This window comes from Danio rerio, chromosome 18, assembly GCF_049306965.1.
Source record: "Danio rerio strain Tuebingen ecotype United States chromosome 18, GRCz12tu, whole genome shotgun sequence".
NCBI classification, from domain to species: domain Eukaryota; kingdom Metazoa; phylum Chordata; class Actinopteri; order Cypriniformes; family Danionidae; genus Danio; species Danio rerio.
In genome coordinates, this window is record NC_133193.1 from 1,622,140 (window position 1) to 1,638,190 (window position 16,051).

The following is a 16,051-nucleotide window of genomic DNA, read 5'->3' on the forward strand; positions in this document are numbered from 1 at the left end:
TTAAATGTATTTATGCATCATCTTTGCATCAAATTACACAAAGCGAATGAGGTGATGTGAGGTGTGTGTAATGCAGTGTGTATTGGGGGTGCAGGACAGTGAATCTGACATGATTCTCTCTTCTGGCTGCCGTTATCAGTCTCACGCTATTGTTTTCCTCCTTCTGAAAGTCTTGATAACACCATCCTGGAGTTTTTCTGCTATTATTTCAGCAATTAGGACTGCATAAATGATTTGTTGTGCTCTCCCATTCACTGCGCTCCGAGTTTTTCAACTATGAACCTTTCTGCTGTGGAGAAACAAGCAAATGTGGATCGGGTCTATTCTATTGGATATGAATGAGGTAATCATTTATTAGTGGAATTAAAATATTAAAGTAGCATGGAGTTACCATCTGATACCAATTCTGTAATGTGTAGAATTCTGTGTTCCATGCCAACTTATCCAGCATATGTTTTACACAGCGGATGCCCTTCCAGCTGCAACCCAGTACTGGGAAACATCCTCACACACTCATTCACACTAATACACAATGGCCAATTTAGTTTATTCAATTCCCCCATAGCGCATGTGTTTGGACTGTGAGAGAAACTGGAGCACCTGGAGGAACATGCAAACACCAACATGGGGAGAACATGCAAACTCCACACAGAAACGCCAACTGACTCAAGCGGGACTCGAACCGGCGACCTTCTTGCTGTGAGGCGACAGTGCTAACCACTGAGCCACCGTGTCGCCCGAACTATTGAAATCATCTAGTTGAATTATATTCATATAGCAATACACAGTCGAAATGATTCGCCCTCCTCTGATTTGGTTTTCTTTTTCAAATATTCCTCAAATGATGTTTAACAGAGCGAGGAATTTTTTTTTACAGTGTTTCCTCTAATATTTGTTCTTCTGGAGAAAGTCTTATTTGTTTTATTTCGGCTAGAATAAAAGCAGTTCTTAATTAATTTATTATTAAATTAATGAAAAAATTATATTAAGCATTTTAAGGTCAATATTATTAGCCCCCTTAAGCAATATCTGTTTTGGATTGTCTACAGATCAAACCACTGTTATACCAGGGGTTCCCAAACTTTTCAGCCCGCGACCCCCAAAATAACAATGCCAGTGACTCGCGACCCCCAATATCCTCTGAGGTGGTTATGAATACAGAAACCTTGCATGCAATGATGCAGACACACCAATTAAATTTGTGTCAGTGCTTTAAATGTGCCAGAAAGTATAACCTGATGTTATAAAATCAAAATGCATCTGACGCTATTGCTGCCTTTAATATACTGTAATTACCCCAGGGGTCGCAATCCAATAGAACTAGTAACTATAAGCTACTATAGTAACTATATAGTATATAGTCACTATAAACGACTATTTTTATTTTCAGTTTAGTTATGGATAAAATATGTTAAATCTTATGGTTTAATAAAAATAAATAGATTTTTGGAAATCACCAGGCGACCCCCCCTTCATTGCCCCGCGACCCCTCGGGGGGTCCCGACCCCCACTTTGAGAACCACTGTGTTATACAATGACTTGCCTAATTACCCTAACTTTACCCTAACGAACCTTTAAATGTTACTTTAAGCTGAACACTAGTGTCTTGAAGAATATCTAGTCTAATATTGTGCTGTCATCATAGCAAAGAGAAAAGAAATCAGTTATCAGAGATGAGTTATTAAAACTATTATGATCAGAAATGTGCTGAGAAAAAAAAACAGAAATTAGGGAAATAATATAAAAGAATTCATATTAAAAACTTTCAGGGAATTAGGGTGATGAATACCATTAAACAATCCCTCTGTAAAGAGTCCATAGAAATAGCAGCTCCAGATAACACACAGTACAGGAATCTTGACCTCTACTTCACTCAGGACTGATTTAACCACGAGACAGAGAGCTTGGATGAGCAGAGGGCACTTTGCTATGTTTGGTAATGTCATGCTATCATTTACTACAGTAATCACACTGAGCCCCCGCGGAGCCCAGGTCAACATTTAGATTTTCTGACCATACAGTAATAGAGAGAATAGCATTAAAATATAATTTAATTCATTCTGTAGCTGTGCACAATATTTAATTACATAAATTTTGAATCTCAGGGACAACTTCTCAGTTGATTTGCGTTTACATTTTTACCCAAAATATTTTAAATATTTTATTTATGATATTTCTACATTTAGAGAACTGCTGCTTAAAATGAGAATAAAAAGTTCCACGTTTTCAGACATTTATATTCACTTTTAAACAACTTAAATATTTAAACAGCAATATTTTTATAGTAAATTTGGTAGAAATGTTATTGTTGAACCAATGATAAATATTCTATAGCGTAGATTATAATATGGAGGGCGGCACCGTGGCTTAATGGTTAGCACTGTGGCCTCACAGCAAGAAGGTGGATGGTTCGAGTCCCGGCTGGGTCAGTTGTCATTTCTGTGTGGAGTTTGCATGTTCTCCCCATGTTTCCTCCGGGTGCTCCGGTTTCCCCCACAGTTCAAACACATGCGCTATAGGGGAATTGATGAACTAAATTGACTGTAGTGTATCTGTGTGTGCATGCGAGAGTGCATGGGTGTTTCCCAGTGCTGGGTTGCAGGTGGAAGGGCATCCGCAGTGTAAAACACATGCTGGAATAGTTGGCAGTTCATTCTGCTGTGGCGATCCCTGATTAATAAAGGGATTAAGCCGAAAGAAAATGAATGAATGAATATAAAATTAAATAAAATGAACATTTTAATTAAAACTAATAAACAATATTATTTATAAGTACATAAAATGTACACATTTCATTGTTTAGAATAATCTTTTACAACATTTCTATGATGTATTTTTATGTAGACATACTGCTATGAATTTCTATATTTATCATTTGAATTATTTTATTATCACTGTAATACTTGATTATGTAGACATGTACATGTACATTCATAGTTTTCATTCATTCATTCATTCATTTCCCTTCGGCTTAGTCCCATTATTCATCAATGGTTGCCACAGCAGAATGAACCGCTAACTATTCCAGCATGTTTTACACAGCGAATGTCATTCCAACCGTAACCCAACACTGGAAAACACCCACAATCTCATTCACACACACACATTCATACACTACGGCCAATTTAGTTAATCAATTCCCCTATATCGCATGTGTTTGGACTGTGGGGGAAACCTTCACACAAACACGGGGAGGACATGCAAACTCCACACAAAAAGGCCAACTGACCCAGCCAGGACTTGAACAAGCAACCTTCTTGCTGTGAAGCCACAGTACTAACCACTGCGCCACCGTGCCGCCCATTTATAGTTTCAGCATTTTAATTATTTTATACCTCTGAGAGAAAAATCAAGAAATTTACTAAACAGTAAACAAAGGCAACTGTTATGTTCAGAGTTAACAGTTAGTCCTCAGCTTTTCAGGACTGTCGCTATGCACACTGCCCGAGTCAACTCTGTAATAATACTAATTCAATAATTCTCATTTTCCATCACAATAATCTGCTCTGAAACTGCTAAAACTACAGATTGGATTAGAGTTTGAGCTATTTTCTGATAGGAGGAGGAATGATTAAGCAGCGCTGCACCGCAGGGACACCAGCAACCTGTGTGAACCTCAATTCATTTCAGCACAGATGCAGATCTGCTCCATCTGTAATTAATTGCGTTGTGCGCATTATGAGGGACTGCGAGCAGCGTAGGCTGAACACTGTGACATGATAAGAGTTATTGTGTTCGAAAACAAAGAGAGTTTTACACTGAAGGATAGATGAAAGTTTTGGAGGTGTAAGATGTGAGGTTTGTTTGATACTGAAGGCCTCGATCATGAAACAAGAGCAGAAAACATTTGGTGTGTAAAATATTTGCAAAGCTGTTCTGGCGTACAGATTATTGTAATGTAATGTGTATTTATATCGCGCATTTATCTACACCCAAAGTGCTTTACAATCATGAGGGGGTCTCTCCACACCGCCACCAGTGTGCAGCTCCACTTGGATGATGCGATGGCAGCCACAGGACAGCAGCGCCAGTGCTTCACCACACACCAGCTATTGGTGGAGTGGAGAGACAGTGATAGAGCCAGTTTGGAGGATGGGGATGATTGGGAGACCATTAAGGGTAAGAACCAATGGAGGGAAGAAATGACACAGGCACTGATAGTCCACCCTAAAGGACTGATATGCACGCTTTTAACGACTGATGGACCCGTCCTAGATGACTAATAAGCCCGCCTTAAAGGTCTGATAGCTCTACCCTAAATGACTGATAGACCTGCCCTAAATGACTGATAAACCCACCTTAAAGGACTGATAGTACTGCCCTAAATCACTGATAACCCCATCATTAATGACCGATAGCCCTGCCTTAAAGGATTGATATTCCCGCCCTAAATGATTGATAGAATCACCCTAAAGGACTGATAATCCTGCCTTTAAGGACTGACAGTCCTGCACTAAATGACTGATAGACTCACCCTAAAGGACTGATAGTCCCACCCTAAATGACTGATAATCCTGCCTTTAAGGACTGACAGTCCTGCACTAAATGACTGATAGTCCCACACTAAATGACTGATAATCCTGCCTTATAGGACTGATAGTCCTGTCCTAAATTACTGATAGACCCGCCCTAAAGGACTGATAGACCCGCCCTAAATGACTGATAGTCCCGCCTTAAAGGACTTATAATCCTGCCTTAAAGGATTGATAGTCCCGCCCTAAAGGACTGATAGTCCCACCCTAAAGGACTGATAGTCCCACCCTAAAGGACTTATAATCCTGCCTTATAGGACTGATAGTCCCGCCCTAAAGGACTGATAGTCCCGCCCTAAAGGACTTATTATCCTGCCTTATAGGACTGATAGTCCCGCCCTAAAGGACTGATAGTCCCGCCCTAAAGGACTGATAGTCCCGCCCTAAAGGACTTATAATCCTGCCTTATAGGACTGATAGTCCCGCCCTAAAGGACTGATAGTCCCGCCCTAAAGGACTGATAGAACCACCCTAAAGGACTTATAATCCTGCCTTATAGGACTGATAGTCCCGCCTTAAAGGACTGATAGTCCCGCCCTAAAGGACTGATAGAACCACCCTAAAGGACTGAAAGTCCCGCCCTAAAGCACTTATAATCCTGCCTTAAAGGACTGATAGTCCCGCCTTAAAGGACTGATAGCTCCACCCTAAAGGACTTATAATCCTACCTTAAAGGACTGATAGACCCACCCTAAATGATTGATAGTCCCTGCCTAAAGGACTTATAATCCTACCTTAAAGGACTGATAGTCCCGCCCTAAAGGACTGATAGTCCCGCCCTAAAGGACTGATAGTCCCGCCCTAAAGGACTGATAGAACCACCCTAAAGGACTTATAATCCTGCCTTATAGGACTGATAGTCCCGCCCTAAAGGACTGATAGTCCCGCCCTAAAGGACTGATAGAACCACCCTAAAGGACTGAAAGTCCCGCCCTAAAGCACTTATAATCCTGCCTTAAAGGACTGATAGTCCCGCCTTAAAGGATTGATAGCTCCACCCTAAAGGACTTATAATCCTACCTTAAAGGACTGATAGACCCACCCTAAATGATTGATAGTCCCTCCCTAAAGGACTTATAATCCTACCTTAAAGGACTGATAGTCCCGCCTTAAATGATTGATAGTCCCTCCCTAAAGGACTTATAATCCTACCTTAAAGGACTGATAGTCCCGCCCTAAAGGACTGATAGTCCCGCCCAAAATGACTGATAGACCCACCCCAAAGGACTGATAACCCCACCTTAAAGGACTGATTGTCCCACCCTAATTGACTTTTAGACTCACCCAAAAAGACTAATAGCCCCGCCCTAAATGATTGATAACCCACCTTAAAGGACCGATAGTCCCGTCCTAAATGACCACACATTATAGGATTAATAGTTGTACCCTAAATGACTGATAGCCCTGCCTAAATGGCTGACAGCCCAGCCCTGAAAAACTGACTCGTGCCCAAAATGACTGACAACTGCCCTAAATTACTGATAGCCCCGCCCCCCCAAAAGCATTCCATGTGACGAGAAGTGAAGGAAAGTCATTTGGAGGGGGAGGGAGGGTGATGATAGTTGATAAAAGATAATGAGAGCAAATAAATTTTTACAAAATAACGAAGTGCAGAGATTCATCATTTATAACAAGCACCAATAAACATTTAGAAACTTAATCTCGACTTATGAAGCATTTGTGGATCTGGAGAAAAGTTCTGTTTTACACACACAACTCCCAGTGTCCACGTGCAGTATATTGTGTTGAACGAGGCTCAGAGGGCTCTGCTGTAAAACGTGTGTGTTGTTTTTGCCGTGGTGAGTGGGCTGGCGGAGCTGGATGTTTACTGTGACGGACAGAGCGTGTGCTCTCCTACTGAGCAAAATAAACAGTGTGCATGGCGTAAACAGCAGCGCAGCGAGAGCAGACTGACGGACTCAATAAGGAGGAAAGTCAAGACGCTGACAGAGAAATTACACTGCAGTCTGAGACATCACACACACAGTTAGTTTCGCTTCAATTTCAGCTGTGCACGATGGACAAATACACTGTAACGACAATGTAAAGGTTTCTTGAATGAAACTTGTGTGTATTTATATGCGCCTTGATTTAGGAATGCTTTGGTATTTGTACTGGAAAAGACATCAGTAGGTGTATGAACACAGTATTAGGAGGAACACTGAGTCTACCGTGTATTAAAAAGTCATTTATTGCAATAAAAACAGATTGTGTCTCATATTTCAGGCAAATAAATGCACAACTGTACTTTTCTTTTCTTAAAAACGCAAGTTAACATCCTGAAAATCAGAGTTAGAAGCTCAAAATAAAAAGTTTTGAGTGTCTTACCGATGCGGTCGAGCCGGTCGAGGGCAACAGTCTCAAACGCTCTCCTCATCATGGGATACTCCTCCAGCACCTCGTTGAAGTTGTCCACTGACAGAGAGTACAGACGGCAGTATGTGTCGGCCCTGACACTGGCTGTGCGTCTACCCCGCGTCAGCAGACAGATCTCTGAACAAGAGGAGACATCAGTGCACACATCAGTGTTCATGAACATCAGGCTAATGCACATTCTGAAGCAGGATCCGGCCAAATGCCCTTCTCAGAGCCACTAGTTAGCACAATTTTGCGATAACTGAATCCAACGCAAAATCAACAAAAAGTCCTTCAAAATTCATAATTTAAATGCAAAATGATCACAAACAATTTAAATAATCTCATGAAACATTCAATTACAAAGCGTTTAATCAAAGTATATTCATTTCACTTTGCAACCCGTTGCATACGCAGCACACATGGACAGCGTTGTGGCAGCAGTGGAGTCATTCAGGTTCCTGGGCACCACCATCTCTCAGGATCTGAAATGGGACTCTCACATTGACTCCTTTTTTAAAAAAGCTCGACAGAGGCTGTACTTTTTACGTCAGCTGAGGAAATTCAACCTCCCAAAGGAGCTGCTGAAACAGTTCTCCAGCTCCATCATTGAATCAGTCATCTGCACATCAATAACTTTCTGGTTTAGCTCAGCTACCAAATCCGACCTCCAAAGACTATGTCGAATAGTTCGGACTGCTGAGCGAATCACTGCTACAACCCTCCCTACTCGCCAAGAACTGCACTTATCCAGAGCGAGCAGAAGGGCTGCCAGAATCACTCTGGACCCCTCTCACCCAGCACACTGCCTCGTTGAACTTTTACCTTCTGGTCGAGGCTACAGAGCACTGCGCACCAGAACAGCCCAACACTGAAGCAGTTTCCTCCCTTAGGCAATCCATCTCATGAACACTTGATAATAATAACTGTGGAACCAACATCACTACTTGCTGTACACTTTTATAAACATATACACTTATTTAACAACACACTTTACATGCCAATATGCACATAACAGCTGCACATATAACATGTCTATAGTAATACAGCTCTACATACACTTGTCTATCTGTATATTTGCATTCACTACATGCTGCTTTTTTATATATTTATTATCTGTTTATTGTCCTGTCTCTGTAATTCTGTTACACTGTAGAACAGGGGTGTCAAACTCAATTCCTGGAGGTCTGAAGCCCTGCACAGTTTAGTTCCAACCCTGCTCCAACACTCTTACCTGTAGGTTTCAAACAAGCCTGAAGGACTCAATTAGTTTGACACCTGTGCTGTAGAAGCTCAGTCACCAAAACAAATTCCTCGTAGGTGCGAACATACCTGGCAATAAAGCTCTGTCTGATTGTGATTCTGATGTGTTTAAGTGTCTCTTAAAAAATTACGTCTCACCTGCGCCCTCACAATCATTACATTACATGGAAAGGGGAGGGCGGGAGGGTTGTTTTGCAGCCTGTGCAGTAAGCAGACGCAGTGTTGTGAAGGATATTGTGCAAGAGAGGTAAAGGAAAGGCAAAGGAAGGCTGTATAATTCTTATTTTTATCCACAATCGTATTTTCTCTCAGATTTCTAACAGGTAATGGAATATATGCAAGAGCAGGTGGAAATGGGACTGAACCTTGCGGAAGCAGTACGTGCAGGTCTCTACTTTAAAGTATTAGCACTTCCCAGCTTCATAGTGTACAGATACATTTTCTTTTAGGTTCTAAACACAAATGATTAGGCTTAAGTGCATTTTCAATGCCTTTAGTACATATCGCCCCCCTTCAAAATACTAATACTGTATTAAATTAGAGTAAAATTCTAAAAGATCAAGTTATTATCAGTAAATTGTTGCACTGGATTTGCTGTAATGATAGGACAATACTATGACAGTAGAAACAAACTAAACTAAATCTGAACAACACCATAAAGAAAACCCATCAAATCCTGCCAAAAATGATGCTGTGCTTCCAGCAACCCCACAAACCCTGTGAGATTACAAAAACACGCACTTCACATCACATGCTCTGTCTAAACACATCCAGAGGTGGCTTTCTATCACAGAAAAAAAACTAAAAACAAGCTCCAAACCAGCTCTCCTTCCCCCTTTTTTTGGATTAAAACTGTCCTGTAATCCACATCTGCAGCACTAAATGCCACTCAGAGCTTAGAGGACTGGCAGAACTCATATGTCACGGCAGATCAGAAGAATTACGGCCCGTTTATCAGGCTCCAGAGCTGGAAACACTGCCCTCTGCTGCCCTCCAGAGAAGAGCAGAGCGCTGGCCGTTCAACCGATACCCACAATCCCCTCTGCCTCCTAAGTGCCAAACGTCAATATTAGGGACGGCAGAAGAAATCAATTTACAGACGCCGCCTCGCCTTTCTTTTCATGCAAGATTGTGGAGTGACTCACAGAAAGACAGAATTAGACTTTTAATGTTGGCGCTAATAACTCTGTTTATTAAAGCATTTCATAGATGAGAGGCTGCTTTTTTAGTTGAAAGTAAATTATGTGTGTGCAATGCATATTTAATGCAAGTAAAGTGTTAAAATTTTAAATAATTTCTGTGCAAATATATTCTGTATAAATATGGGTGAAAGGGTCAGACTTTATAGTAAGACTGCATTAGTTAATGTACATATTAATATGATAATTTACTATGAAAATAAATTATTTTAAAAATACAGCATATTTTAATCATAGTTCAACATTTTCTAATGCCTTATAAAATGATTATGCCTAAAATTATTATTATTATGTGTTGCATTATTCATTAATGTTATTATTTATATTAATTATCACTATTATTAATATTATTTATAACTGATTATTATTATTATGCCTTATTATTATTATGACTTATTATTATTATTATTATTATTATTATGACTTATTATTATGGCTTATTTAATATGACTTATAATAATAATAATTATTATTAGTATGACTTATTATAATTATTATTATTACGTATTATTACTATTATTATTATTATTATTATGACTTATTATTATTATTATTATTAATTATTATTATGACTTATTATGAATTATTATTATGACTTATTATTATTATTATGACTTATTATTATTAATTATTATTATTATTAATTATTATTATTATGACTTACTATTATTATGACTTATTATTATTATGACTTATTATTATTATGACTTATTATTATGGCTTATTTAATATGACTTATAATAATAATAATTATTATTATTACTTATTATTATTATTATGACATATTATTATTATTATTATTATTATTATTATTATTATTATGACTTATTATTATTATTATTATTATAATTAATTATTATTATTATGACTTACTATTATTATAACTTATTATGACTTATTATTATGACTTATTATTATTATGACTTATTATTATTATTATGACTTATTATTATTATCATTATTATTATGACTTATTATTATTATTAATAATAATAATTATTATTATGCCTTACTATTATTATGACTTATTATTATTATTATTATGACTTATTATTTTATTATTATTATTATCATTATTATTATGCATGATTAAAATCCAAAGTTGGACTTGTTAACAATAGTCAATGCACTGAGAGTTAACACAATCAAACAAAGAATTACTTTATTATTTTTTTACTAAAACTACTTACATTAACAAATATTAATAAATACTGTAATAAATGTACTGTCCTAATAATTCTGTTTATTAACAAACCATTAGGTTCATAGATGTGAGGTCTGCTTTTTAATTGATTTACAAAGTGAATGAATATGTGTGCAATGCATATTAAATGCAAGAAAAGTCTTTATATTCAGTTATAAAGAATATAAAGAATATTACAAATATATTCTGTAACCATATGCATTGCATTATTCATTATTGTTATTATTTATATGAATTATTATTACTATTATTTATAACTAATCTTATATAATTAGCTCTATTGGGAAATATTTCCTTTATTTAGATGGGCTGGGATGATCAGGATTTTTCCTATGCAGTGGCTCTGCATAAATTACAAGCAAAAATAAATAAACAAACACTGGTTTGTAGATTTCTGGGGAGTCTAACAGTATTCAAGTATACCGAAATTAAACAATCAAATGTAAAATAAATGTAAAAATGTAAACATAATGTTAATAATATATTTAAATCTTTAAAAAATAATCGAATCCTGCAATGTGAATTGGCGATACACACATTGTGATATCAACACTCAAATGATATATTGTTCAGCCCTACCTCTTACTGTCAAATATAAAGATATACAGTTGAAGTCAGAATCATTAGCCCTCCTGAATTATTATTATTTTTTCCCCAATTTCTGTTTAACGGAGAGCAGATTTCTTCAACATTTCTGATCATAATAGTTTTAATAACTCATCTCTAATAACTGATTTATTTTCTCTTTGTCATGATGACAGTAAATAATATTAGACTAGATATTCTTCTATACAGCTTAAAGTGACATTTAAAGGCTTAACTAGGTTAATTAGGGTTAACTAGGCAGGTTAGGGTAATTAGGCAAGTTATTGTATAATGATGGTTTGTTCTGAAGACTATCGAAAATATATAGCTTAAAGGGGCGAATAATATTGCCCTTAAAATGGTGTTTAAAAATTAAAAACTGCTTTTATTCTAGCCTTAAAAAAGCAAATAAGACTTTCTCCAGAAGAAAAAATATTATCAGACATACTGTGAACATTTCCTGAATCTGTTCAACATCATTTGGGAAATGTAAAAAAAATAAATAAATTCAAAGGGGGCGAATAATTCTGACTTCAGCTGTATATAGATAAATATAAAGATTTCACAAGACGATTAATTTGTATTTTAGGGCCAAACCATGATCCTTTACGTCTTTTAATATGACATCAAATGATTTATGATATGATTTACAAGAGCTTTTTGACAGAAAATATCAGTAAACTCAATCCCTAGTGTCTGTTTCAAGCGTCGTTTTCTTTTCTTTTTTCATTTCTTAGACTTTCATTTTGACTTGCTCAGAAAAATTCGATTCAATCCAATTTATGTATAAACCACTTTAAAACAACACAGTTGACCAAAGTGCTGACAACAAAGAGTAAAACAAACTTTAAAATACAAATAAGTAAACATTAAATGTCAACATCTCAAGCTGTGCTAAAAGCCAAATTGAACAGGTGGGTTTTAAGAAGAGATTTAAAAACAGTGATGGAAGAGGCTTGTCTGATGTACAACGGCGGCTCATTTCACAATTTTGGTGCAGCCACAGCAAAAGCCCGATCCCCTCTGAGCTTTAGACTGGTCCTGGGCACACTCAGGAGGAGCTGATCGGCTGACCTGAGCGAATGATAAGGTGTGTAGGGACAGAGAATCTAATAGAAAAATGCTATGTTAAACAGGGAAAATAAATATATATATATATATATGTTTTATAATTGGGCATCACGGAGGCACAGTGTGTAGCGCGATCGCCTCACAGTAAGAAGATCGCTGGTTCGAGCCTCGGCCAGGTCAGTTGGCGTTTCTGTGTTTAGTTTGCATGTTCTCCTCATGTTGGCGTGGGTTTCCTCCAGTGCTCCGGTTTCCACAGTCCAGACACATGTGGTATAGGGGAATTGGGTAAGCTAAATTGTTCGTAGTGTATGAGTGTGTGAATGAGTGTATGGGTGTTTCCCAGTGATGGGTTGCAGCTGGAAGGGCATGCGCTGTGTAAAGTATATGCTGGATAAGCTGGCGGTTCATTCCGCTGTGGTGACCCCTGATTTATAGAGGGACTAAGCCCAAAATAAAATGAATGAATGAATGAATGTTTTTTAATCTGTAATATAATCTCTAATCATTCTATATTTTGTTAGTGTTCAGATCGTTTGCAAACATTCAAACAAACATTTATAACCACCTTTAGATGCATTTAAAAGTGTCGTGGCCAATGATTCTCATACAGCACCGACTGGTTGTTATTAATATCTGCTGTGCCAGAGCTGAAGGAGATGTTTGTAATGAAATGTCGGCCGGACACACGCAGAATCTGACACTGGATTTGTTCCAGAATAATTCGGTGATCTGGCTCTGACCTGAGTTTAGCTCATGGCAGCGTTTCCATTAGCGTGATGCGTTCAGCAGATCTGATCTCTACAGCCTCTCGGACTGACTCATCAAAATAAAAACACATCAAGTCCAGCAGGAAATCCGTCTGAGGACTTATCTGATGGAAAACTGGGATTGTTTACCATGATGATGATGCATGTGTGTGTGTGTGTGTGTCAGGATTATGTAAACTGTGTGTTAGGACTGTATTTTTGTCATTCAACACTAAGTGGATCTGCTCTGGAACATCACTCATGTACATTTGAGTTTAGAACACACACAGGCCGGAAAATGTGAACATAATCTGAAAATGGCCAATCACTACTCAAGTACCACAATGTTTACATGTTGCTTTCAGCCCCTTATGAAAATCGTTTTATTCGAGTGTGCTATTAGTATCTGATGTTTACACTTAGAAATAAGAAAGTGCACTTCCAGTCTAATGTTCCTGTAATGTATGTCAGGTGCTTCTCAGTATTAAATACAGTATCAATAAATAAGTATTGAACACATCATCACTTTTTCTCAGAACGCATATTTCTAAAGGTGCTGCGACTTGAAATTTTCACCGGATGTTGATAGCAACCAAAGAAATCCACATATGAAAAGAAAACTAATCTGATTAGTTTACAAATCAAGTTATGCATATTAAAATGATGCAGGGGAATAGTATTGAACACATGAAGAAAGGGAGGTGTAGTTCGCTAATGTACTTTTCAGTCACGCTCATGTAAGTCATATTCAACTCGTTTAGTTTTCAGATTAAGGCAGATCATTAGATTACTGATAACCATGTTAACATAGTCACAAGCCCCAACCCTAGATGAGGGAGTTCAGTATTTTGATGACAGCCTTTCCACAGGTTAATAGTGAGCTAATGTCATTTCATAATGCAAATCTTCAATTCATGCTAACCAACAAATGATCAAAGGAAATATATTAATGTAATCCAAATATATAATAAATATGAATAGATGTTTATTTTTAACTTTAATTATATTGTTCTATTGAAGTTGATTTTTAAAAGATTTTGTCAAATAAAATTATTTTTCTAGAGTCGTCCACCATCATTTTGTGGCAGTTATATCCGCGTCTAGGGCGGCAGAATAGAGAGGGCGGTGCCCCCAACACTACCCTCACCACCCGCCCTCTCAGTTATATCCGCGTCTAGGGCGGCAGAATAGAGAGGGCGGTGGCCCCAACACTACCCTCATCACCCGCACCCTCAGTTATATCCGGGTCTAAGACGGCAGAATAGAGAGGGCGGCATCCCCAACACTACCCTCACCACCCGCCCCCTCAGTTATATCCGCGTCTAGGGCGGCAGAATAGAGAGGGCGGTGGCCCCAACACTACCCTCACCACCCGCCCCCTCAGTTATATCCGCGTCTAGGGCGGCAGAATAGAGAGGGCGGTGGCCCCAACACTACCCTCATCACCCGCACCCTCAGTTATATCCAGGTCTAAGACGGCAGAATAGAGAGGGCGGCATCCCCGACACTACCCTCACCACCCGCCCCCTCAGTTATATCCGCATTTAGGACGGCAGAATAGAGAGGGCGGCATCCCCGACACTACCCACACCACCCGCACCCTCAGTTATATCCGGGTCTAAGACGGCAGAATAGAGAGGGCGGCATCCCCGACACTACCCTCACCACCCGCCCCCTCAGTTATATCCGCGTCTAGGGCGGCAGAATAGAGAGGGCGGTGGCCCCAACACTACCCTCATCACCCGCACCCTCAGTTATATCCGGGTCTAAGACGGCAGAATAGAGAGGGCGGCATCCCCGACACTACCCTCACCACCCGCCCCCTCAGTTATATCCGCGTCTAGGGCGGCAGAATAGAGAGGGCGGTGGCCCCAACACTACCCTCATCACCCGCCCCCTCAGTTATATCCGCATCTAGGACGGCATTCGCGTCACTAACCTCAGCACCCGCCCCCTCAGTTATATCCGCGTCTACGACGGCAGAATAAAGAGGGCGGCGTCCCCGACACTACCCTTACCTCTCGCACCCTCAGTTATATCCGTGTCTAGGGCGGCAGAATAGAGAGGGCGGTGTCCCCGATACTACCCTCATCACCCGCCCCCTCAGTTATATCCGCGTCTAGGGCGGCATTCGCATCACTAACCTCAGCACCCGCCCCCTCAGTTATATCCATGTCTAAGACGGCAGAATAGAGAGGGCGGCGTCCCCGACACTACCCTCACCTCTCGCACTCTCAGTTATATCCGCATCTAGGGCGGCATCGCGACACTAACCTCAGCACCCGCCCCTTCTGTTATATCCATGTCTAGGGTGGCAGAATAGAGAGGGCGACTTTCACTTTAGGGTTGAGTTTCTGTCCTGTGACTGTCCTTTGCCTGGAGCGGCAGTTCAGCTTGCTCCCGCCCTGAGTATTGATTTCGCACTGGTATCGAAATGACCCCAAACAATACCCAACCATAACAATAGCGAGCGATCTCTTTGGCTCTGACACGCACATGTGAACGGTGGGCGGGGGGAAGCAGCTCATTTGCATTAAAGGCACAGGCAACAAAAACAGCTACAAAGTCAAAACAGCCCAAATTTCCAATTCACAAAAAGCTATAATAAATACTCTGAGTGTTTAGAGCTGAAACTTTACAGACACATTCTGGAGACACAAAAGACGTATCTTAAATCTGAAAAAAGGGGTAAAACAGGTGTCCTTTAAAATGATTGTTCACATGTAAATAAAAGCTGAGAACTATTTTTTTTCCACATCGATGCCTCCTGTACATGGCTTTATTATCTTTTAAGAGAGGCCTGGGTCATTTACTGTCAAAAACAAACTTGCTGGTTAAATAAGTCACTTTAAATCAGATTTTGCCAGGCGTGTGAATATTGTCAGGCTTGACTGTATGTATTTAATAACAATAATAATTAAATGTTGTATTCAACAGTTAATAATCATTTACTACTTTTATTTTTTCTTCTTAATTTGATGGAGACAAATCAAAAGAAGATTAGCATTATGAATTACAAGAATGATAAATCTGACATCACGTTATGAAACAGAGAGTTTGGGCTCAAATTAATTATGCCAAACTCAGAGCTGCTGT

The 16,051-nt window shown here is 39.1% G+C and overlaps 1 protein-coding gene across 1 annotated transcript in view; it reads right to left on the reverse strand.

Annotated features, from left to right (window-relative positions):
* The window catches only part of hcn4 (hyperpolarization activated cyclic nucleotide-gated potassium channel 4), a 140,672-nt gene that overhangs the window by 1,793 nt on the left and 122,828 nt on the right, over window positions 1-16,051 (reverse strand). Inside the window, exon 7 of the mRNA XM_680986.9 lies at window positions 6,861-7,025. Coding sequence (XP_686078.4) covers window positions 6,861-7,025 — 165 coding nt within the window. The remainder of the gene's footprint in view (window positions 1-6,860; window positions 7,026-16,051) is intronic.